General features: G+C 40.0%; 1 protein-coding gene across 1 annotated transcript in view; it reads right to left on the bottom strand.

Annotated features, from left to right (window-relative positions):
• Positions 1 to 4656: 4656 nt before the first annotated feature.
• The window catches only part of slc12a5b (solute carrier family 12 member 5b), a 126808-nt gene continuing 108274 nt past the window's right edge, over positions 4657 to 23190 (bottom strand). The window contains exons 26-27 of the mRNA XM_056463146.1: positions 12243 to 12561; positions 4657 to 6255 (exon numbers count right to left, since the gene is read on the bottom strand). Of these exons, the coding sequence (XP_056319121.1) occupies positions 5284 to 6255; positions 12243 to 12561 (1291 nt within the window). The 3' untranslated portion in view covers positions 4657 to 5283. The remainder of the gene's footprint in view (positions 6256 to 12242; positions 12562 to 23190) is intronic.

Consider the following 23190-nt stretch of genomic DNA (forward strand, 5'->3'; position numbering starts at 1 on the left):
TTAGAAAAGTAATAAAACTCTAAACATATGGCAATATAGTACAGTATGTGCATCTCTGTATGACCCCAATTATCAACCTGTTAATTTATAACTTTGATCAAGATAACATACATCACATTTAAAAGAACATATTCACAGTTTAAACTGTTAACTGCTTAACTTTAGTCCTGCTTTATCTTTTGTTCAGTGAGGGAGGTTACTCAATACAGATTCCTGCTGCACTTGAGATACTCTATATCATTATATCAAAAAAAAAGAAAGTGCATTTCTGTTTTGCATTTTTGTAGTCTGCTTCAACTCTTATAAGTATTTAAAAACTGCTCTATTACTTTAGGATTACTTGAATAAAAAGCAAATTAAGTAAACAAACTTTTAAAAAGAGCGCACGTTTTTGTGTTTTGTCAGATTATATATATTTTTATTTTCATAATTATATATATATTTTCATAATTATATATATATATATATATATATATATATATATATATATATATATATATATATATATATATATATATATATATATATATATATATATATAAATGCTCCAAGAAAAAAAAAATCCTATTAGGAACAGAACAGATCAACCAACCCTCGGGAAACCCAAAATGATTCTTCAATAGCATCACTATAAAAACACCATTTTGTATCTTTAATTTTTGAGTGGGTTCTAAAGCATACTGATTATAAACTTAAGTGTAGTGCCATATTTATTCCTATATCTCTTTTACTTTGTAGATTGTGTCAAAGCAGCTTATATTAAGAAATAAGAATAAAAAACAATGATATAGATTGTGGAACATTGCAGCATATCAGACAGGCAGGAGAGTTGGGGTAGAATTCTGGCATTGTTCTAGTTAAATGAATACTGATTTAGTTCAGTTTAAAACAAAATGTCACTGTTGAAATACAGTCCACTGAAGAGCAGCTCCAATAATACCAATCAAGCAAGTCAGAGGCAACAATGGCAAGGAACTAAAATTCCAAAAACTGACAGAAGTGGAGAACAAACCTTAGAAGGTTTGGCCAGACATCGATTGAGAATCACTAATGGGATGACTTATGTAACTACAACAGCCTACAAAACAAAAAATGTCAAATAATAATAGTAATACAATTTAAATAATGAAAATAGCCCATAGCCCAGATAGCAAGCCACTGAAGAGCAGCTCCAATAATACCAATCAAGCAAGTCAGAGGCAACAATAGCAAGGAACTAAAATTCCAAAAACTGACAGAAGTGGAGAACAAACCTTAGAAGGTTTGGCCAGAAATCGATTTAGAATCACTAATGGGATGACTTATGTAACTACAACAGCCTACAAAACAAAAAAGGTCAAATAATAATAGTAATACAATTTAAATAATGAAAATAGCCTATAGTCCAGATAGCAAGCCACAGAAGAGCAGCTCCAATAATACCAATCAAGTAAGTCAGAGGCAACAATAGCAAGGAACTAAAATTCCAAAAACGGACAAAAGTGGAGAACAAACCTTAGAAGGTTTGGCCAGAAATCGATTTAGAATCACTAATGGGATGACTTATGTAACTACAACAGCCTACAAAACAAAAAATGTCAAATAATAATAGTAATACAATTTAAATAATGAAAATAGCCCATAGTCCAGATAGCAAGCCACAGAAGAGCAGCTCCAATAATACCAATCAAGTAAGTCAGAGGCAACAATAGCAAGGAACTAAAATTACAAAAACTGACAGAAGTGGAGAACAAACCTTAGAAGGTTTGGCCAGAAATCGATTTAGAATCACTAATGGGATGACTTCTGTAACTACAACAGCCTACAAAACAAAAAATGTCAAATAATAATATATTACAATTTAAATAATGAAAATAGCCCATAGCCCAGATAGCAAGCACAGAGTGCTGGGCCAGACAGATTTTGATACCTGCAGGGTGGGGACTAGTCATCCATTGGGCAAATTTAAAGAGACAGAGCTGGAGTTTAAGTGCCGGTACACAGCAAGCTGACACCAAACATCTAGCGCTGATGAAACTTAACGGTGTTGTTGCCTCGTGTTGGCTCACATCTGGTTCTGTCTGGACCAAAAAGCTGGCCGTGAACACACCAAATGGAAGAAAGCCGACTGATTCAAGAGTGTGCTTTCTGTGCAAGATGATGTGTTTTTCCGCACAGCAGGGGCAGTGTTTGTTATTTTGTTCAGAATGGCAAAACGAGAACTCAACAAGAGGTGACGTGTGGAACACATTAAACCAACTAGCTAGACCAATGATAAATAACAGACAGATGAAGCGCAATGTCCAATTGTCAGCTTGTGTCCCAGCCCTAAGATGTCAGAGGGTTTGAGAACAATAAGTATCTGTTGTGGTGAAACTGCAGGTCCAAGTAGGTCACCGTTTCAGACTAACAAAAGGGATCAATGCAGAGATTTGTCTCTCACTGGGGTCTTTGCAGGAATCAAGTCTTGTGCACTTTACTCATAGATGACTATGACAACCATCTGCCCTGGAAACAGGCAAGATCTGATATTATGTGAATCTCAGGATACAGAGAAACAGACAAACTGACAGGGGTGTAGATGTCATTCACTCATGTCAGTTTAGATATTTTAGGAATAATCAATTGTCTAGAATTAATTGAACATAGTTGGAGTGAGTTGCTGTAATAAAATGTATACCTAAAAAAAGTTGTTTAATAGGAGCCAATGCAATGCTGACAGAACTGGACTAATACGATCACGTTTCTTAGTTCTAGAAAGCACAGTTGCTGCATTTTGATTCAGCTGCAGTTTGTTTATTATCCTTCAGGGCAAGAGGTTATAATAGCATTAACAGGCTTTTCTGCACTAGACGTTGATTGCATATGTTGCCGTTTGGCTGAAGTTTTACAGATGATAGTGAGTTATATTTATATTACTTGAAATCTCATCAGTAGAATTGTGTATAAATGGTTGTCAATAAAGTGTGCAGTTAACCATATTTTGAAGATAATAGCAGTAATTATGAAACTGAAGATGTGCTTAAAGGGTCACCAAACACCAAAACACATTTTTTGAGATGTTGACATGTTGCTAAAAACACTGTTAGGACTCACATATATCACTAAAAAGTGAAAATGAATTGTTTTTGCGTTATTTTGGGCAAATTGGTTCTTACGGTTTGAAAATAAATTTTAAAGCTGCGTCAAGGCGATGAGGTCTTTGTGTATATTCCAGCGTGGAGATTGGCTGTTTGTATCGGCTGGTAGAACATGAAGTCTTTGAGGTTTCAGCATTAATTTATGAGAAAGACTTTCGAAGCAATCAGCACACTATTGTGAATGAGGTGCAACTTTATTAATATGCATAATATAGCTTCGAAGACTGTTTTAACTGTTACAGTGTTCAGACGGCAGAGAGACGCCACGTTGAGTTACCAACCGTAATTAAAACAAGTGGAAGAAGAATTGTTCGGAGACATGGGTTGTCAGTGTTCAGTTTATAAATGTGCCACAACGAAATTTTTGTTTCCATTTGCCTATGATGAGAGCACAGCTCGCGGGTGGACCCACATTTGTGGATGACAGTGGATAACATGTGACAAAAATATGTTTATATATGTATATATATAGGATTATATATAGGAATATTTTTTACCCAAGAGCTTTTCGCATCTGGAAATGGTGGAATTTGGAAAAAAAGACAAGGTTCCAGTTGTGTTGATTGTCCTGTCTACAGATTTGGTAAGCGAGCGATCAATGTTCTTTGCTTATGTTTATTCAAATGACAAAGTTAGTTATTGTCGTCAGCAGTACTCTTTCTGTTTTTAAAGACATACCTTAGTCAAAATTATTTAGGTACTAAGTTTACAGTAATATCACTACCATATTATGGACTGAAAGATCCGCTGTAAATGCTGTTCTCCGAATGTAAACATGTAAACACCTTAATCAAACTATTACTGTCGTGTAGGATTTTCACCACATAGGATTTTTGCTGCATTTTGTGACAGCATAGTCTATACACACACAGCGGTTTGGTGCTATTCTCTGCACCTACCAAGTCTCTGCATCTACCGAGAAATGCTGAGGTTTTTGTTTTCTCCCATTCACTGTGAAGTATTAAATTCCATTAAAACAACACTCTTCCAGCAGTTCCAGCAGCTCTTCGCATCCTATATCTTGTTTGTCACGTGGGCATGCATGAAAAAGTGCCAAACTGCAGTTAAAATCAACAAATTAAGAATAAAACACCAAAAATTACATGAAAACACAGGAGGAAATGTGGACAGCATGGTGACGCAATGATGTTAATCAAATTATGTGCTTTAACATGTAAAACATGGATTATGAAAGGAACATTCAAAAAGCAACTCATGTAAACACCTTAATCATATTATTGTCTCATTCAAATTCAGGCAAATAATTTGATTACTGATGTCAATGTAAATGCAGTCACAGTTTATCTCCCCTGCATCTGCATTTGTGTTGCCTCTGTGAAAATCAGTGCGTGCATGTTCTGAAACTCCCCTTTTCATGCAAACCCTTCCCTCTTTTGCCACTCGACACTCCCACCTAAACAAAGCTGGACTCACCCACTTTCCTGACTTTTTTCAAACTAGGGGTGTAAAAACACCCTGCTGAGACGGGGTGTTTCATTGCCCTTTAAGTCAAAAACACTTAGATCCTGTGTGAAAATTAAATTTGTACCATTTAATTTTCTTGCTCACATTGTTTTTCTGTAGGTGAAAAAGTCATTTGTGCAAGTTATGTAAGTTTTCAGTAATATTCACAGAAAAAAGTTTTGGTAATCTTTAGTCAAAGTCTGACCATTTACTTTTGTGTTTGGAGTGGCGTTTTTTGTTGACGTCAACTTGTTGGCGTTCAAACCAATATTCTTAACCTAATTTTTTACTTAATTCTTAACTAAAATTCAATTGGAAGTACATCAACACACTGAAATAAAAGTCTCAGCATCTTTCAGTTCACCCAGACTTTACATTCAAATTTAAAATAAATGTTCTCTTAATTCTAAATAAAAAAGTTAATAAAATAATATATGAATCATGAACTATGGAACGAATATAGAAAAACATTAGATTCACAATGTACATTTTACAAATATGTATGAAAATCAAATGTATAGTACACTTTATACTTTAATAGTATATGAACCTTATTTCATTAAATATTAAAATAATCTATTTTTGTAAGTACAATCACCAAGTAAAGTTACAGAGTAGTCATAATGTTGTTTAGCCTATTGTCCAGCATTGATATTCCTTTATTTAATGCTCTTACCAAGCTGTAGTCTTTTATCTTTCTTCATTCATTCTCAGCTTTGCTTGTTTCACTGAGAACATTTACACAGTCGTAATCTGGAGGAACAGTAAAGAAGAGCTCATCATCAAAGCATTGCTCATCTGAGGGTGAAGCCAGAAATGGTAGCTTGAGAACTACACCAGTCAGCATTCCCCCTACTGCAGACACGGCAATGGTCCCAAACAGTGCAGCCACCTGAAAGAGAGCCTGTTCCTTTGCACTTCTGCCCAAGCCTGCTTCCAGATCTGGAATCAATTGTTGTAACTCCACGAGCTGAGGGTCTCCTTCGGGAGGTGCTTGATGAGAGAAAGTCTGGTAAAGACTGGGGCCGTATGTTTCCTCGGTAGCCAGCAGAATGGCACAGATTCCTGCAAGACTGGAAATGAGTCCGGTTAGTCCGTGCAGGTTATGTATGCCACACTGATCTTGTATACGCAGCTTTTGTGCCAGGACCGGGCTTAGGTATTTGTACCCCAGCATGCACGCAAAGCACCCCATGACTCCTAGCACATAAGCAGCAGCCGGTGAAATCATCATGTCCACTGAGGCGCCGACAGTTACACCTCCAGCCAATGTTACATTCTGCACATCAGCCATGCTGATCTTACCATTCTTGCTTAGCATGCTGGACAGGGCAAAAGCAGTAATTGTTGAGGCACTGAGACCTATAAATGTGTGCAGAACGGCTCGGTGCTGGTCGTCACCCTTGAAGGTCAGCGCTGAGTTGAAAGATGGCCAAAACACCCAGAGGAACAGGGTTCCCATTACAGATAACAGATCTGATTGGTAACTTGTGGATACCTTTGGGTGTCCTTCGTTTAGGCTGGGTCTATACAGGACAAATGTGACACCCAGGCCAAAGTAGCAGGCAAATATGTGGATGAGAATTGAGCCACCAGCATCATTGATCCTCAGGTATTTCAGTACAGCCCACTCTGTGACACCAAACAGAGGGATCTCGAGCAAGGCCATGATCTATAAACAATATGCAATATGTAGTATATGAGGGTTTGCAAATTGTAGTTTATTAAAATAACAGATGGTTTAATCCAAAGTATTTTACATCTTACAAATTATCATTAATTGACTCAGTAACTTTACAAACCAAAGTACACATCAAACCTTCAGAAAACCTAGTGTTGCAACATTTTAAGTCTTGATAAAGTGTAAAATAATGTTTGGTTCCATACAATCGATTTATGTTGGAACAACTTAAATGAATTAAGTTAATTTAGTTTTTACTAATTTAAATAGATTGAGCATAAAACATTTAAGTTGTCCCCCCAAAAACTTAAGAAATGTGTTCTTGAATTGTGAAAAACGCAAGAACAAGTAGTTTGAACAAAATGCAAATGCAATTTTTTGAGTGCAGGCTGTGTAGAGATTTTTTTTAATTGTATGGCTGCATCACATGCATTTTTTTGTGAACAATGAAATTCCAGAATTCTTCATGTAAAGAGTGTCTCTTATGTGTACTGACATATTGGTGTCATATTTTGGGATGTTACGTACATTGAGATGCTGTTCATGTGTTTTTACACTGGATATGTAAATTTACTGCATTTCTGTTATGAAGCGGACAGGAGACAGAGGTAAGGAAACGTTAGGGTGTTTATTAAATGACAACAAGGAGCACATGAAGGATAGCCAGGAGGATCAGGAATGATGTTGGGGTCTTTTCCTCCGTGGCTGGGTAACAGGAATACACGAGGATGGACAGCACACACCAGATACAGCTGACAGAGGATGACACAGACTTGGAAGGACTGGAAGACAGGACGATTCGGGAGGACCAGGAAGACTAGGAGGAATACAAAGAGAACAGGTAAGTAAATCGTTTGTTTTAGCTGAGGATGACTACGCTGAGTGGTCGCTCAGTTGTCCGCTTTCGTCGAGACGAGCCCGGACAATGAGCGACTGGAGTGCTGTGCTTTTATCTGGTGCTCGTGAATGTGATGCAGCTGTGTGCTCATTAGAAGTCAGGTGATGGTGATCTTCGTGAGTGGGGGTCGTGAGAGCCTGACCAATCCATGACAGTACCCCCCTCCCCAGGGCCCGCTCCTGAGGGCCGACACCTCCGACGCCGTGGTGGTCTCCCTCTGCCTCTAGGCGCTGGGAACTCAGGGTGGCTCTCATGAAACTCCACCATGAGACTAGGATCGAGAATATCAGCTCTGGGAACCCATGTCCTTTCTTCGGGGCCGTACCCTTCCCAGTCCACCAGGTACTCCAACTGGCCACCACGACGTCGGGAACGCAAGATCTCCTTCACTGCGTAGACGGCTCCTTCTTCTAGGAGCAGTGGAGGAGGGGGTTCCTCTTCGTGGTCAGGCTCTGTGGAGGGAAGAACAGGATCGTGATAGGGTTTCAGGAGTGATACGTGGAATGTAGGGTGAATACGGTAGTGAGAGGGTAATTGTAGTTTGTAGGTGACGGGGTTAACCTGTTCCACGATGGTGAAGGGACCAACAAATCGGGGACTTAACTTGCGAGAGGGCAGTCGCATGCGTATGTCCCGGGTGGATAGCCACACCTTTTGTCCGGGTGTGTATCTGGGTTCTTCAGACCTTCTCCTATCGGCGGTTACCTTGCTTCGACGGACTGCCCTCTGCAGATGTTGATGAGCCTCGTCCCAGACTCTCTCGCTCTCCCGGAACCAGTGATCCACTGCGGGGACATCAGATGGTTCGCCATCCCAGGGAAAGAGCGGTGGTTGGAAGCCCAGGACGCACTGGAATGGCGTGAGTCCGGTGGAGGGTTGCCGCAGTGAATTTTGGGCATATTCTGCCCAGCCCAAATACTGGCTCCAGGAGTTCTGGTGACCACTGCAGAAGGTCCTCAGGAACCGTCCCACCTCCTGAATCTTCCTCTCTGTCTGCCCGTTGGTTTGGGGATGATATCCAGAAGAGAGGCTGACGGCCACACCTAGGAGCTTGAAGAAGGCTTTCCATAGACGTGAGATGAACTGTGGACCTCTGTCCGACACAATATCTTCTGGAATACCAAATGACCTGAAGACTTGATTAAAGATATTGTCGGCAGTTTCAAAGGCTGTGGGAAGACCTTTCAGAGGGATTAGTTTGACAAACTTTGAGAATCTATCTACTATGACTAGAATACAGGTATTACCTTCTGACGAAGGGAGGTCAGTGATAAAGTCCACTCCTAGGTGTGACCAGGGACGGTTCGGAATCGGCAAGGGATGGAGCTTTCCAGCGGGTAGATGACGTGGGCTCTTGGATTGGGCACAGTCCTTACAGCCCTGAACATATTGCCTCACATCCCTTGCCATGTTTGGCCACCAGAATCGTTGGGATACTAGCGAGAGAGTATTGTTGATCCCTGGATGTCCAGTGCCTAGCGAGGTATGTAAGGAGTGGATCAGATCTACCCGGTGTTCAGGTGGTATGAACTGCCGATGAGGAGGGCATCCCGGCGGAGCAGGGGCTTCCGGAGTGGCAACGACTGGAGGAGCGTTCCAGGTGATCGGACAAATGGAGATGTGTTCGGGAAGAATCTTCGTTGGGAGTTCTTCATGATCGTGATGCTCGTGTAAACGAGAGAGAGCGTCTGCTCTTAGATTCTTGGGTCCTGGACGATAGGAAATGGAGAAATCAAAACGTGAGAAGAAAAGTGACCATCTGGCTTGACGTGGACATAGTCTCTTGGCCTCTTTGATGTATTGGAGGTTTTTGTGATCTGTGATCACCTGGAACGGATGTTTGGCTCCCTCCAACCAGTGACGCCACTCCTCCAAGGCTAGCTTGATTGCTAGAAGCTCCCTGTCTCCTATGCTGTAATTCTGCTCCGCCGGGCTCAACTTCCGAGAGAAATAGGCACAGGGATGCAGTCGGGGCGGTGTATCATGATGTTGAGATAATACTGCCCCGACGCCGGTGGTGGATGCGTCCACTTCCACCACGAAAGGAAGATTTGGGTCAGGATGAGTCAGGAGTGGGGCCCTTGTGAACTCCTTCTTAAGAAGGCGGAAGGCTGCGGCTGCTTCTTTGGTCCACTCCAGTCCTTTGGGTTTACCCTTGAGGAGATTAGTGAGAGGTGATGTAATCCTGCTGTAGTCCTTGATAAACCGTCTATAAAAGTTAGCAAACCCAAGAAACCTCTGGAGCTCCTTAATGGAAGTGGGTTCTGACCAGGATAGAACAGCCTCAATTTTCTTCCCATCCATACGTATACCGGTTTGGTCAATGATGTATCCCAAGAAATGAATCGACTTCTGGTGGAATGAGCATTTCTCCGCTTTGAGGTAGAGGTGATGTTCTCTCAATGTGTGTAGGACCTCCGCAACGTGTTGGCGATGTTCGGCCTCACTCCGGGAGTAAATGAGGATGTCATCTATGTACACTATTACACAGTGGTGAAGAAACTCCCGGAGGACTTCATGAATGAAGTTTTGGAATACGGAGGGGGCGTTGACCAGACCGTAAGGCATGACCTCATATTCATAGTGGCCAGTAGGGGTCACGAATGCTGTCTTCCATTGGTCCCCCTCACGTATTCTTATCAGATTATACGCGCTGCGGAGGTCCAATTTAGTGAAGACTTTAGCTTCTCGGAGCTGTTCCAAAGCGGCTGGTACCAGAGGAAGGGGATATCGGTATTTTACTGTACCGTTATTTAGGACCCTGTAGTCGATGCATGGACGCAGCCCTCCGTCCTTCTTGGCCACAAAGAAGAAGCTTGAGGCGGCTGGTGATTTTGAGTGACGTATGTACCCCTGACTCAGAGCCTCCCTTATGTAATCTTCCATTGCCTGATTCTCTGGAAGCGAGAGCGGGTAGATCCTACCTCTTGGCAACTGGACATCTGGAACTAGGTCGATCGCGCAGTCCCATGGCCGATGCGGCGGTAGCTGGGAAGCTCTCTTGGGGCAGAAGACATCATGAAAGGAGCTGTACTCCTTAGGAATGTGGATAGACTGCTTCTCAGGAGGGCTCTCGACCGATGTTGCAAACAAAGAAATGGGGTTCCGACCTTGAAGAGGGAGATTTGGAAAACAGGCAGGTGTACATCCAGATCCCCATTTCTTTATCTCTCCTGTGCCCCAAGAGATGATGGGATCGTGCTTCACCAGCCACGGGCGCCCTAGAATGATGTCCATATTTGCACCCTCCAGAACCAGAAATTGAATCCTCTCTTGATGTAACAACCCCACTTGAAGAAGGATGTCTTCGCATTGTCGATGGATACGGGTCGAAGATCGAGTGCACTGGGTTATCGGTTGTATCTGGTATATATGCGAGGACGCCTCAGTACGGAGGTGGAGTTGACGACAGAGGGATTGGGAGATGAAGTTCCCTGCTGACCCGGAGTCGATGAGGGCTGTGACAAGGAGAGAAATAGAGGCAGTAGTTATTTGTACGGTGGTAGTAAGTGGTTTACATTGTTCAATATTCGTACTGAATACACTCACTGAAGTCCGAATGGGACGAAGGGGACACTCCATACGGGTGTGTCCACTGACACCGCAGTATAGACACAGACCCCGGGTCAGCCTCCTCTGTCGTTCCGCTGATGTCAGTCTTCCAGACTCTATTATCATGGGTTCTGGTTCTGGAGAGGCTGTTGACTCAGGCGATTGGAAAGTGGAGCTGGTGGCTGTAGAATCCGCTTCAACTGGTCCACCAGCTCTTGAAGGTGATCGGGGGTGCTCATGTTGTCGTCGTTATGGGTCCGGGCTTCTGTTATGAAGCGGACAGGAGACAGAGGTAAGGAAACGTTAGGGTGTTTATTAAATGACAACAAGGAGCACATGAAGGATAGCCAGGAGGATCAGGAATGATGTTGGGGTCTTTTCCTCCGTGGCTGGGTAACAGGAATACACGAGGATGGACAGCACACACCAGATACAGCTGACAGAGGATGACACAGACTTGGAAGGACTGGAAGACAGGACGATTCGGGAGGACCAGGAAGACTAGGAGGAATACAAAGAGAACAGGTAAGTAAATCGTTTGTTTTAGCTGAGGATGACTACGCTGAGTGGTCGCTCAGTTGTCCGCTTTCGTCGAGACGAGCCCGGACAATGAGCGACTGGAGTGCTGTGCTTTTATCTGGTGCTCGTGAATGTGATGCAGCTGTGTGCTCATTAGAAGTCAGGTGATGGTGATCTTCGTGAGTGGGGGTCGTGAGAGCCTGACCAATCCATGACAATTTCCTTGTTATTTTTATTACAATTACATTTTTTTTTTGCAATTTACAATACCCCCCCCCCCCCCCCCAAAAAAAAAAAAAAAAACTAAAACCAAACAATACAACTGAGTTGACAACTTAATTGCTTTACGTTCAATCCACTTAAATTTGTAAAAAAAAAAAACTAATAAGTTAAATTAATTCCTTCATGTTGTCCCAACACAAATCAATTGTGTGGAACCCAGCATTTTTTTTTTACAGTGAACAGTAAAATTCAGAAAAATTTTTTTTTTACAGTGTAGTAAACAAAAGTAACATGATACATTTTAGTCTATCAAGAGTAGAGATGTAAACGTTGATGTATTACATATAGCAAGTTATTTTAGTTGATGCTATGAAATATGCTAATGTGTACTTCAAAAAAAATATAATAGAGCAATTTGGTACCAGTTTACTATATTATAACTATAGGGCACTCCAAATTATGTTGTTATGTATACAGTGTGATTTTTATACAAACGTTTTAAAAATACTTCAGAAATCGATTTCATGACAGCCTTGTATTGTGTAAGAGACAAATATTGATGCTTGGCAGATATTCATCACCCACAAAAATGAAGATGTCTTTTCTTACTTTTCATACTGTATATACAATATAATATACTAGAATATACTATAATGCACATATTTCCATTTTACATTTTTAGTGAAATTAAGTGCTGTACCCATTTGACTATTGAAAATGATGCAAAACATCTTTGTAGATGCAGTATCCAATATCAAACCTCCTACTGCAAAAGTAATAAACTTACCAAGAGTTGCACAGGGCTCGTCTTTCCCAACACGGCTCCAAATGAGATGAGCACAACAGCACAGGCAAACTCTGCATTAATCAGGTTCAGTACACTAAGATGAATCTTCCCATCATAGAAAAACTGAAAGAATCCTTGAATCAGAATTGCCCACTGAATGGTAAATGTAGCAACTAAAAAATTAAAAACCATTCCACCAAAGCCATAGCGTCGGAAAAAGGCCAGAAGGCAGCCAAATCCAATAAATATCATCACCTGAATGTCAGCAAAAAATGGATAGTTTTGATAAAATGAATTCTCCATGTGTCGTGTCTGGTTGTTTTGTAGAAGTGCATTAGCATGATCATCGTAGGTCACAAAGCAAGCATAGAGGACCACAATCACAACCTCTGATGCAAAAATTAGTGCAGGGAGCCGTAATCGCAAATTTGTGGAATTCTTCTTCATTTTGACTGAAACTGAGCTCACAGCCTGCAGTCCTGCCTCAATTTCTCTCCCAGTGACACTTATTTATTTTATCTACTGTAACTTGATAAGCAGAATGCTGGCCATTGGCTAAAACATGAAGTTACATCACTCACATGCTGCTTGGGCAGAGAGGAAGCCAGGTGCACTTTGTCCTAAGTAATAACCATTCCTAGGATTTTAATTACTCAGCGGTTTTTAAACTTCAGCAAAGAACATGGTATTGACCCACTTTAAATGATCATATCACATAATAATCATAGATAGCAAGGAAAAGGCAGAGAGAAACACATTAACATGTTTATTGCAAAGAATAATGGCACTGTCATAATGAAGGCTCACTGCATGAGTTCAGAGCAATGCAGGGTTTCACATCATTGTTTCCAAAAACAGTACAAAAAGTTCTGCTCAAACAGAGAAATACTTTGGAACACTTCATGAAAGTGAATGGAAAATGCAATCAGTTATAAATGTTTATTTTAAATCGTGCTGTGCTTTATGAAACACAATGAAAGCTTTATCACTGTATTTTATCTTTTGAATGTTATATGATATAGATATAACCTCAAATCAGAAAAAGTCAGGGCAGTATGAAAAACTCAAAAAAGAAAGAAGTGATTTCTTAATTTATTTGATTGTATCTCATTGCAGACAATACAACAGCACATTGTTTAATGTGTTCCACATGATTTTTTTTTCACACATATTCCATTTTGTTTCTTGCAACACATTTCAAAACAAAGTTGAAACAGTAAAGCCTTATGTTGCCATTCCTTTTCACAATACTTAAAAGACATTTAAGGAAGGCACCAAGTGATAAAGTGTTTCAGGTGTAATTTTGTCCCATTCTTTCCACAAATAAGACTTAAGGTGGGCAGCAGTATGGAGTCTTCGTTCAAAACACATTCTCTATTGGAGACTGGTCAGGACTGCAGGGCAGGCTAGTCAAATGTATCCTCTTCCTTCGCAGCCAGAACTTTGTAATGTGTGCAGAATGTGATTTTGCATTGTATTGTTGAAATATGCACGGGTGTCCCTGGAAAAGAAAGCAGCATTTTATGCTCCAAAATCTCTATGTACTTTTCAGCATTATGCCATCACAGACGTGCAAGTTACCTTTTCCAAAGGCACTTGAACATAACAAACCCTGGATTTTGGACTTGTTGCTGATAAAAGTCTGGATGATTCTTTTATTCCTTGGTCCGGAGCACATGGTGTCTGTTTCTGGGCAAAACATACCTGAAATATGGATTCATCTGACCACAGTACCTGTTTCCACTGTGTGATGGTCCATCCCAGATGCCTCCAAGGCAAGAGAAATCGATGGTGCTTGTGGACACTAAACATAGGGCTTCCTTTTGGCACAGTACAGTTTTACTGGCATTTGAGATTGTGACTATGTATTGTGGTAATTGACAAAGTTTTGCCAATGTAATTCTGAGCCCATGTAATGATATTGCTTAAAGATGAATGGTAATTTTTTCTAATTGATGTAGTGCCGCCGGAGATCGAAGATCATGGTTTTAGTTTAGGTTTGCGCCCTTGTTCTTTACACACTGAAATTTCTCCAGATTTCTTGAATCTTTTAACAATGTTATGCACAGTTAAAGATGAAATATTTAATTTTCTTTCTACCTTTCTTTGAAGAACATTGTTTTTAAATATTTCAATAATTTTCTCATGTATTTATTGGCAAACTGGCGATTCTCAGCCACTCTGGACTAGAACTAGCCCCTCCCTGCTTTTGTACCAAATCATAATTACAATCACCTGTAGACATCACCTGTTTCAAATCACATAATTTAACAAATTTACCTGATAAATAGATAGATAGATAGATAGATAGATAGATAGATAGATAGATAGATAGATAGATAGATAGATAGATAGATAGATAGATAGATAGATAGATAGATAGATAGATAGATAGATAGATTTTATATTCGGATAGAAAATGTTTATTTATTAGTGCTGTCAAAACTAGTGCGTTAACGCATACGATTAATTTGAAATATTTAACATGTTAAAAAAAATTAGCGCAGTTGCAGGTTTTTTAAATTCCTGTTGTAGCCGACGTGTGTTTAACGTGCAAAGAAATATGGATAAGACCAAGGAAGGACTATTAGAAGGAAAGTTTCTGTATAAAATAATTAATGTCGCATTACCAGGCTATCCAGCGTTTCCTCCAGAGTTTCATCTAATTTCTGTTTCATTTTTAATCTTTTGACTTTTGTTTTAATGGAATCTGATACCACATGCCAATTGGAAAGAAAAACCTATAGATTTCGTGACTCAGTGGTCCTTTAAGGTAATCAAAAATAGCTGTTTACATTGTAGACTCTTTATTGAAATATTCTCTTAATCATATTAAAATCGTAGTATTGGTGTCCATGTAAATGGACTCTGAAAGTGGCAGAGGATGTCGCAAGCTGTCAAAGACAGCGCATTCCTCGTCTATGATTCCATGAGCCCTCAAATGTTTCATTAGTTTGACATGTTTCCCCCTTAAACGCAACTTTTGTAAAGTGTCTGCTTCAGGTTGCGGTGTCAAAATCCTTGCTTGTACAATATAGCCATACTTTACAACGCTTAGTTTAATCAAATTTAATGAAGGCAATCATACATGTTGATGAATCTGAAGGGTGTTGCATGCGTTGTGTTTGTGTGTGTGTGCGCACGCTTGTTTCCTAGCAACAAGAACAAATGCCCAAACATTGCCGACGGTGTATCCCTCAGAGTTGTTTAGAATTAAATGTTTAGAGATGGTGTGACCAAAGTCCCTGTAAGAATTAGTTTTTGGTGTGACACCAAAAACCTGTGGGTGTGGGTGCATGTTGATGTACCCCTTGATCCTTCTTATGTCCTTGTCGCATCACCAGTGGCACCAAAATTCATATGCTGATCTGTGATTCTGCTTGTGAGAGACTGTTCTCACTCTTATGTAACATCATTCAAAAGAAAAGGGCCACATTGTCCCCTGATAATTTCAACAGACTGGACTGTCTTAACTGGCTGAATATAAAGGAGAACTAAACAAAATTGTTTCTACTTTATAATTAATGTTCTTAACTAAAAGCAATACAACTTTTCAATGAGTGCAATTGTTTGTATTCATTACTTTATTATTATAATTTTCCAATTTCCATTTTTGCAACGCCTGTATTTTGGCATTTTTCTGCAGTCCACTTAGAATCCAACATGAAAATAATTTTTTTCTTTATTGGCATTGATTGTTTTGAAAATCAAATGGCATTTACATGCCTGTGTTTTTAATTCTGTAATAAATATGGCTGTCAAGCCAACAGTTTGAGGATCCTGATGGTTTATTGCAGGTATGTTGTTTACATGAAGAAATCTTTGTTTCAAGTTAAACAAAAATTCGAATAAACAATCATATTTTGAATTTAAAATAGTTTTTTGTCTTGCGTTTACATTCATTTTACGTTTCAATAGCCCAAATTACAAGTTTCAGTATTTTAAATGTGATTAATCGCAATTAATTGCAGAAAAAAGTGTGATTAATTCGTTCATTTTTTAATCGATTGACAGCACTAATATTTATTCTATGTTCTGTTGAAATTCTTGACTCTGATTGGATGAAACATATTTCCAATCAGATTTGTTCACAGTTTGAAATAAATGAGCTTCCCTCAAACATTAGTTTTAACCATAGTAACTCAGTGACAATTGAACTTGACAGAGTCTTCATTCCTCTGTGTAATCATGAGGTCACTGACATCTGCTGAACCAGGGAGCTGACGAGGATTAACCTGGCATATTCAATAACTGTACAATAACAGGATTTTTACATATGGATTGGCCAGCACAGTCCAGATCTTAACACTATTGAGAATCTTTGGGACGTGCTGGAGAAGACTTTGTGCAATGGACCAACTCATCATCTGGTAGACCAGATGGTGTAAAGTTGAATGAATGAGGTATAAGTAGGAAGTGGCAGATTGGAGTCAGGTGGATGTAATTAGAATTTGGATGATGATGATCAGGTGGATGGTGCTTCAGATGTAGTGACAGAGGGAGATAGTTGTGGTGAATGTGTGATATTACCTCATCCTCCAGAGGTGACACCCTATTGCATTGTCAAGAGCAGCCGTAACCATGAGGAGCAGGTCGATCCGAGTGGCTGTGGTGGAACTCGAGCAGCAGTGTGGGGTCGAGTACATCTTCTTGAGACACCCAGGATCATTCTTCTGGACCATACCCCCCCCAGTTGATGATGTATTCCAGATGGTCTCCTTGAAGCCTACAGTCCATCTCATAGATATGTGGTTGGTTGAGGACTTCCGGAAGAACAGCTTCAGCTCTAGGGGTGTCTGTAGCGGAGGGAGAGAAGGGTTTTAACAGGTAAACTTGAAAGATGGGATGAATGTGGTACCTGGGTGCAAGTTGAAGCTGGAAGGTCACTTGATTAATCTGCCTCAGGATCTTGAAGGGACCAGTATAGTGGGGACTCAACAGGGTGTCATTGGTGTATGTTGCGGGTGGAGAGCTATACCTTTTCCCCAGGTTGGTACAAGGGCACCATCCTTGGTCTAGTGTCAGCAGACAGGACTGCCCACTCTCCCACACTTTAGGAGCAGTGGGTAAACCTTTCAGATGAACAAACTTGCATCATTTAGAGATTTGGGGAGGTCGGTAATAAAGTCCACTCCAAGGTCGGAACAGGGCCTCTGTGGGATGGGTAAAAGTACCAGTTTTCCTGCGGGTATGTGATGGGGAGAGTTAAACATGGAACAGACTGAGCAGCTTTGGACATACCTAGTATCACGGTACATACTTAGTATCACGGCCACCAATAAAAAGGTTGGAGGAGCGAGAGGGTCCGTCTGCTGCCTGGATATCCTTGTCGGTGTCCCACAGGATGGGGCTTACTATAAGGTTGGATCAGATAAGGAATGGATACAGGTTCTACAGAGGAGTCATTAGCAAACTATCAAAATAGAGCATCTGCAATGATATTCTTGGGTCGAGGGCGATAGGTGATCCTGAAGTTGAAGCGTATTTGGAAGAAGGCCCAGTGAGCTTGATGGGGGATTAGGTGTTTTGCCTCACCGATGTATTGAAGGTTCTTGTAGTCTAATGATTGTGAAAGGATGAACTGCCCCTTCTAGCCAGTGTCGCCACTCCCCCAAGGCCAATTTAATGGCTAACAACTCCCTGTTGCCCACGTCTTAGTTTTGCTCCGCCGGGGATAGCTTATGAGAGAAATTGGCCCAGGGAGAGCACTGCCCCTATTAAGATGGTGGATCTTGACTACAAGGACTATAAAAAGGAACATTCTGGATCAAGATGGTAAAGCACAGTGCTGAAGATGTTCTTGAGTTGTTGGAAAGCTTCGTGGGCTGAGGGGGTTCCAGGACAGATGTTTTGGTCAACCCCTTAGGAGGGAAGTCAATTGCTTAATTAATTGTCCTAACCGGTTTAATTAATCTAAATAACTAAGTTAAGCATTTAAATAGCACTTTAAGCTGAATACTAGCATCTTACAAAATAACTAGAAAATATTATTTACTGTTGTCATGGCAAAGAGAAATATTATTAGAAATTAGTACAACTGTTATGTTAAGAAATGTATTAAAAAAGTCTTCTCTCCATTAAACAGCAATTGGGAAATATTTTAAAAAGAATATAAGTTTTACATATATTCGGATGTCAACGGGACTTTCTTTGTGTATTTAGGATGCAGGTGCACTCTCGAGCTTTGCCCTGAGAAAGCGCTATTGCTCGAGCACTTTCACACTGTTTTACAGTTGCATTTTTTGTGCCACTGATGGATGATGCATCAATAACGTTTTTGAGGTGGTTTGTACATTGCATTATGATGTGCAACTTTTTATTCCTGCTGTTTTAAAAACCAAATAAAAACTAAAAATTGAGCTTTTTGAATGTGACTGTCATGGGCCAGGTTTGATCTGGGCTCCTCTGTCCTGTCTGTTTTCTGTCTCAGATGTAGCCTCTCTCAATCAGCGCTGGCGCGTGCCCATTACTCACCTGTGGCTCTTTTCATCTGACTCCCTCCTCTGCATATACTTGCCCATTAGTGAAGCTGTTTGCCAGATTATTGCGATTTCTTATCTGCATACTATGTGTGACTCTTCTTACTATAAAGCCTATACCATTTAAATTATCCTTATCTAGTCCAGTCTTGCTAAAAGTGAAGTTTACTTTATTACTTTAGTACTTTATTGCCATACCTGTGATCTGCGCAGTCGCCCCGCTGTGTGGAGTCTAGCCTCCCCACCTCGTGCTCGCCAGCTCCAGCTCCAGCACCCGCACCGCTACTGAGGTCTTCTCTCCTCTCTGAGTCCTTTTGAACCCCCCTCAGCACGGGTCCAGAGGGAAAAGCTTTCTGTTGCCAAATATCTAGCCTGCATTCATCATCGACGAATGGCAGCTGTCTTTGTTGCTAATTAATAAACGTTCAGTTCTAGCAATTTTGCATGTTTTTCATTCTAGCAATTTTGTGTAGTTTGCATGTTCTTCCCGTGCTCGCGTTGGTTTTCCCCGGGTTCTCCGGTTTCCTCCCACATTCCAAAAACATGCACTACAAGTGAATTGATCAATCTAAATTTAGCACTACAGTCAAACTCATCCAGCAGCATATCTCTTCATAGCAATCATTTTAGTCATCAGCTCTTATCAAGGGGGTAGTTGTCGAGATCTACCTGAGCTCAAAGCTCCCCTCTTGCCCTGCAAACGGGAGGGAGCCCAGGGCTCAAGGAACTTTTTTGGCTCAGGGCTCTCTCCTGGGACAGTGTGCCAAACTTGCTTATAATCAATCATCAGCTAAGTGTGAACTCTTGAAACAAATATTAAAATGCAAAACACACCTGATGTGAATCCTTTGCTTTTCATTGTCTACAACTAGAGTTAACACACCCTGCTTTATTTTCTTGTCCATCAAATGAAGGTACACCGCCATCTTGTGTTAATGAAAGTGACTTGAGCACACTTTGTAATTATGACTTGCCAACTGAAATGTTCCAAGAGGACTTGGACAAAGCAAAAAATGCATTAAGGGCATGTCTGAATCCACCGTTGCTGATTTATTGACAGGAAAGATGGTCGGTGTCTGGTCTAAAAGGGTTTTCCCTATTCTGTTACTGAGTCATCAGCAGGGCTGGACAAAATCTGCAATACAAAATCTGTGGATTTATATGGAATGATTTTGGGAGTATAGTAATACATGAAATAAAAAATAGTAACTTAACTTTTATTTAAGGTTTTAGGCTCATATTACTAACTTTGGTCTTTAAAAAATATCAAAAATATTGTGCCATTTACTCTTTGAAGAAGCGTTCTGTCTTTGAACTTGTAAATTACACAATGTAAATGCAGAAGCTGCAATGTGGTGCACATGGAACTGACTTGTTTTATAGTCCATTACACCCAAAACCTGTACAAAGGGCTCATTAAGGGAATAGATACAAGCGTTTTGAACCATGCGCTAGATGCATTGGATATTAATTCATGGCATCATTTAAATATATACAAAAAAAGTTTTGGACATTCCTTAAAATTAAACCTGCACCATGTGCTTTAGACCTTGGGCATATTGTTAAAAATAAGGTCCCAGGATTCAGTTGGTCAATGGGACAGTCTGACATTTCTTTTTTCAGTTACCTCAAAAAGCTATGTGCGCCTAAACCAGCCTGATCTCATGAGGAAATGTTTTACGCTTTGTCAGTTTAGGCTAATTTCAGTCATATGAAAATGTTCGATTTTTCGAAAGAAGGTGGGGCACCAAACCCCAGCCCTAAACCCAACTGTTATTGGTGGATAACCAAATCAGATGATACGATTTCATATGAATTATATGAACCACTAAATCAAAAAGTTACGAATTGCCGTGAGATAGCGTTCGCCTAAACATACTCCATTTTCAGACTAGCATGCACCTGGGTGCACGAATGATCACAAATGCGTTTACTATTCAAAAAACATGGCACAAGATGTCAAACTCATAATTGCATCAGGCTAAAACTAGCAAAAACATATGAAAACAGTCACCATATCTTGGATAGCCTGAGAGTGAATGTATCACAGTTCAGCGTATTACCATATTAAAGGTTAAAGGTGCAGTAGGTCATTGTCTTCAGAAGCATTTTTTTGTTGAGCTGGTTGAAAGTCTCTTCACATTCCAATATAATGATTAAAGCAAATGATCCAAATGTATGTATATGTATTTCTATATTCTGTGTAAGGTATAAGACAAAAAAAATGTTCATCCAATTAAAAATTGTCAGGTTGATAATTCTCAGAATTCTGATAAGTAGCCCAAACTGTCTGTCAACAAATGAAGAATTCAGAGGCAAAAACCTCTAAGTGCCATCTGAAATTTACATCGAAAATGATTTTTTTTTTTTTTAGCCTCCTTTGTTTATGTTATTTCACTTTAAAGACCACTTTCAAAAGACCACTTTTTTCACCACTTTCACTTTCCAAGACTTATTCTTTGCCATAAAAGTGATGTTACTAAACATACACACAGGAGCCTGATAAAAAGGCTCATTTTAGAGGAAATTTTCAGATGGCATTTAGAGGTTTTTGCATCTAAACTTTTTAAAATCCTCAATCATCCTCAAATCCTCAAGTATTTCTTTTAGACAGGTAATATTATGGTTGAGGGCTGCACAGAGGCACAGTGGGTAGCACATTTGCCTCACAGTAAAAGGGTGCTGGTTCGAGCCTCGGCTGGGCCAGTTGGTGTTTCTATGTGGAGTTAACATGTTCTCCCCGTGTTTGCGTGGGTTTCCTCTAGGTGCTCCGGTTTCCCCCACAAGTCCAAAAACATGTAGTATAGGTGAATTGGGTAAGCTAAATTGTCTGTAGTGTATGTGTGTGAATGAGTTTGTATGGTTGTTTCTTAGTGATGTGTTGCAGCTGGAAGGTCATCCGCTGCATAAAACATGCTGAAGAAGTTGGCGGTTCATTCCGCTGTGGCAACCCCAAAATAATAACGAGACTAAGCTGAAAATGAATGAATGTTATGGTTGAAATTTATTTTAGTCGTGCAAAGATTATGTTGTTACAAATGAACTATATGCACAGAAGTGTTGTTCAGCCACTAAATCGTCTGGCGAAAGATTGGTGAGACTATTTTCAAATTCATAAGGGGCCTTTTACAGCATCGATAATGTTGATTTTTATTTAGTTTAACAACAAAACATCAGTAAATAGCGCTTTTCCGCCCAGCCTGCTTTACTGAGGTGAAGTTGGTTTTATATTCACATTGGTTCATTTTTAAATTGTTTTCCTAGCTACGTTGAATATTCTGTCTGAAATAGCATGTAAGTATGGCTTAGTAATAAGTGTAATTCCTGCACGCCGCCAGCCAAGCATACAGTAGTGGCTTTAGGACAAAGCACGTGAGAGTGAGACCAGCGATCCTCGCATGCATGAAAGATTGCACATTATGACAAGTTTTGCTTGCTACACAAGTGAAAATGTGCTAGATATAACACAGTTTTTCGTTCAGAATTGTAGGATTATAAAGAACTATAAAGTTTTCAGGGTTTCTGTCATCTTTAATGTGCGCGCTCGTGATTTCAGGAGTCGTGGGTTTGGACTGCAGGGGAGGGATTGAATTTGAAAGATATTATGCTTACCGGTTAGCATTTAGGCAGATCACCTGCACCTCTAAAAGTTAGGTCTGTTACTCTAAATTCAAGAATATTCGGAATATAATAAAACGAATGATTCTCTCCCCTATAAAATAAACTCTACATCACACAAAATATAATAAAGAAATGAGCACACAAAAATAGTTGTAATAAATGACTTGAACTTTATTGCATTTTGTGCAGACAAGTCTATAAAATGGTCCAGAGAAACCATTATTCATAGAACATAGAAGCTTTTGACAAGATAAAACAATAGTTGAAGATATCTAGTTTAAATATATTTTTCATATAACACAATTGAGACACAATTTTCTATTTATTTTTAAAATATTAAACTTGCAAGGACACACAAATTAAACAGCTAGGCTAAGATAAATATAATGTGTCATATATTTACAAAAGTAACTGCCACGGTTTCAACCTCTCTTTTTCCAATAAAATGATATGTCACAGAGTCATACACATAGAGAAACAGAAACACACCACCTCTTTTTTCCCGCGATACACTCACGCTCACAAACACGCTGCGTTTTGACTCCTCGTGAGAACCGAAGCAGAAAACGTAAAACACATCACTAATCGAGATCACTGTCTTTGGATCTACACTGACTACCATACAAAAAGTGTCAAACTGCCCTCCTATGGAGAAAGTAGAAATGTCGACTATGTAGAAACGCTCTTGCACACACTGCTGGGAAAGTTTCAGAAGTTCAGAAAAGTATTTGAAAATGCTCTTTGCCATTAGAAAATCAAAATCGACACTTGAAATTTGAAGCTGTGATTGAGGCGAGGCCTGCAGATTTTTTAATTTAAACACCAACATGCAGATACAGATATCAGGA

Source organism: Danio aesculapii, chromosome 8, assembly GCF_903798145.1.
Source record: "Danio aesculapii chromosome 8, fDanAes4.1, whole genome shotgun sequence".
Taxonomy (NCBI): Eukaryota; Metazoa; Chordata; class Actinopteri; order Cypriniformes; family Danionidae; genus Danio; species Danio aesculapii.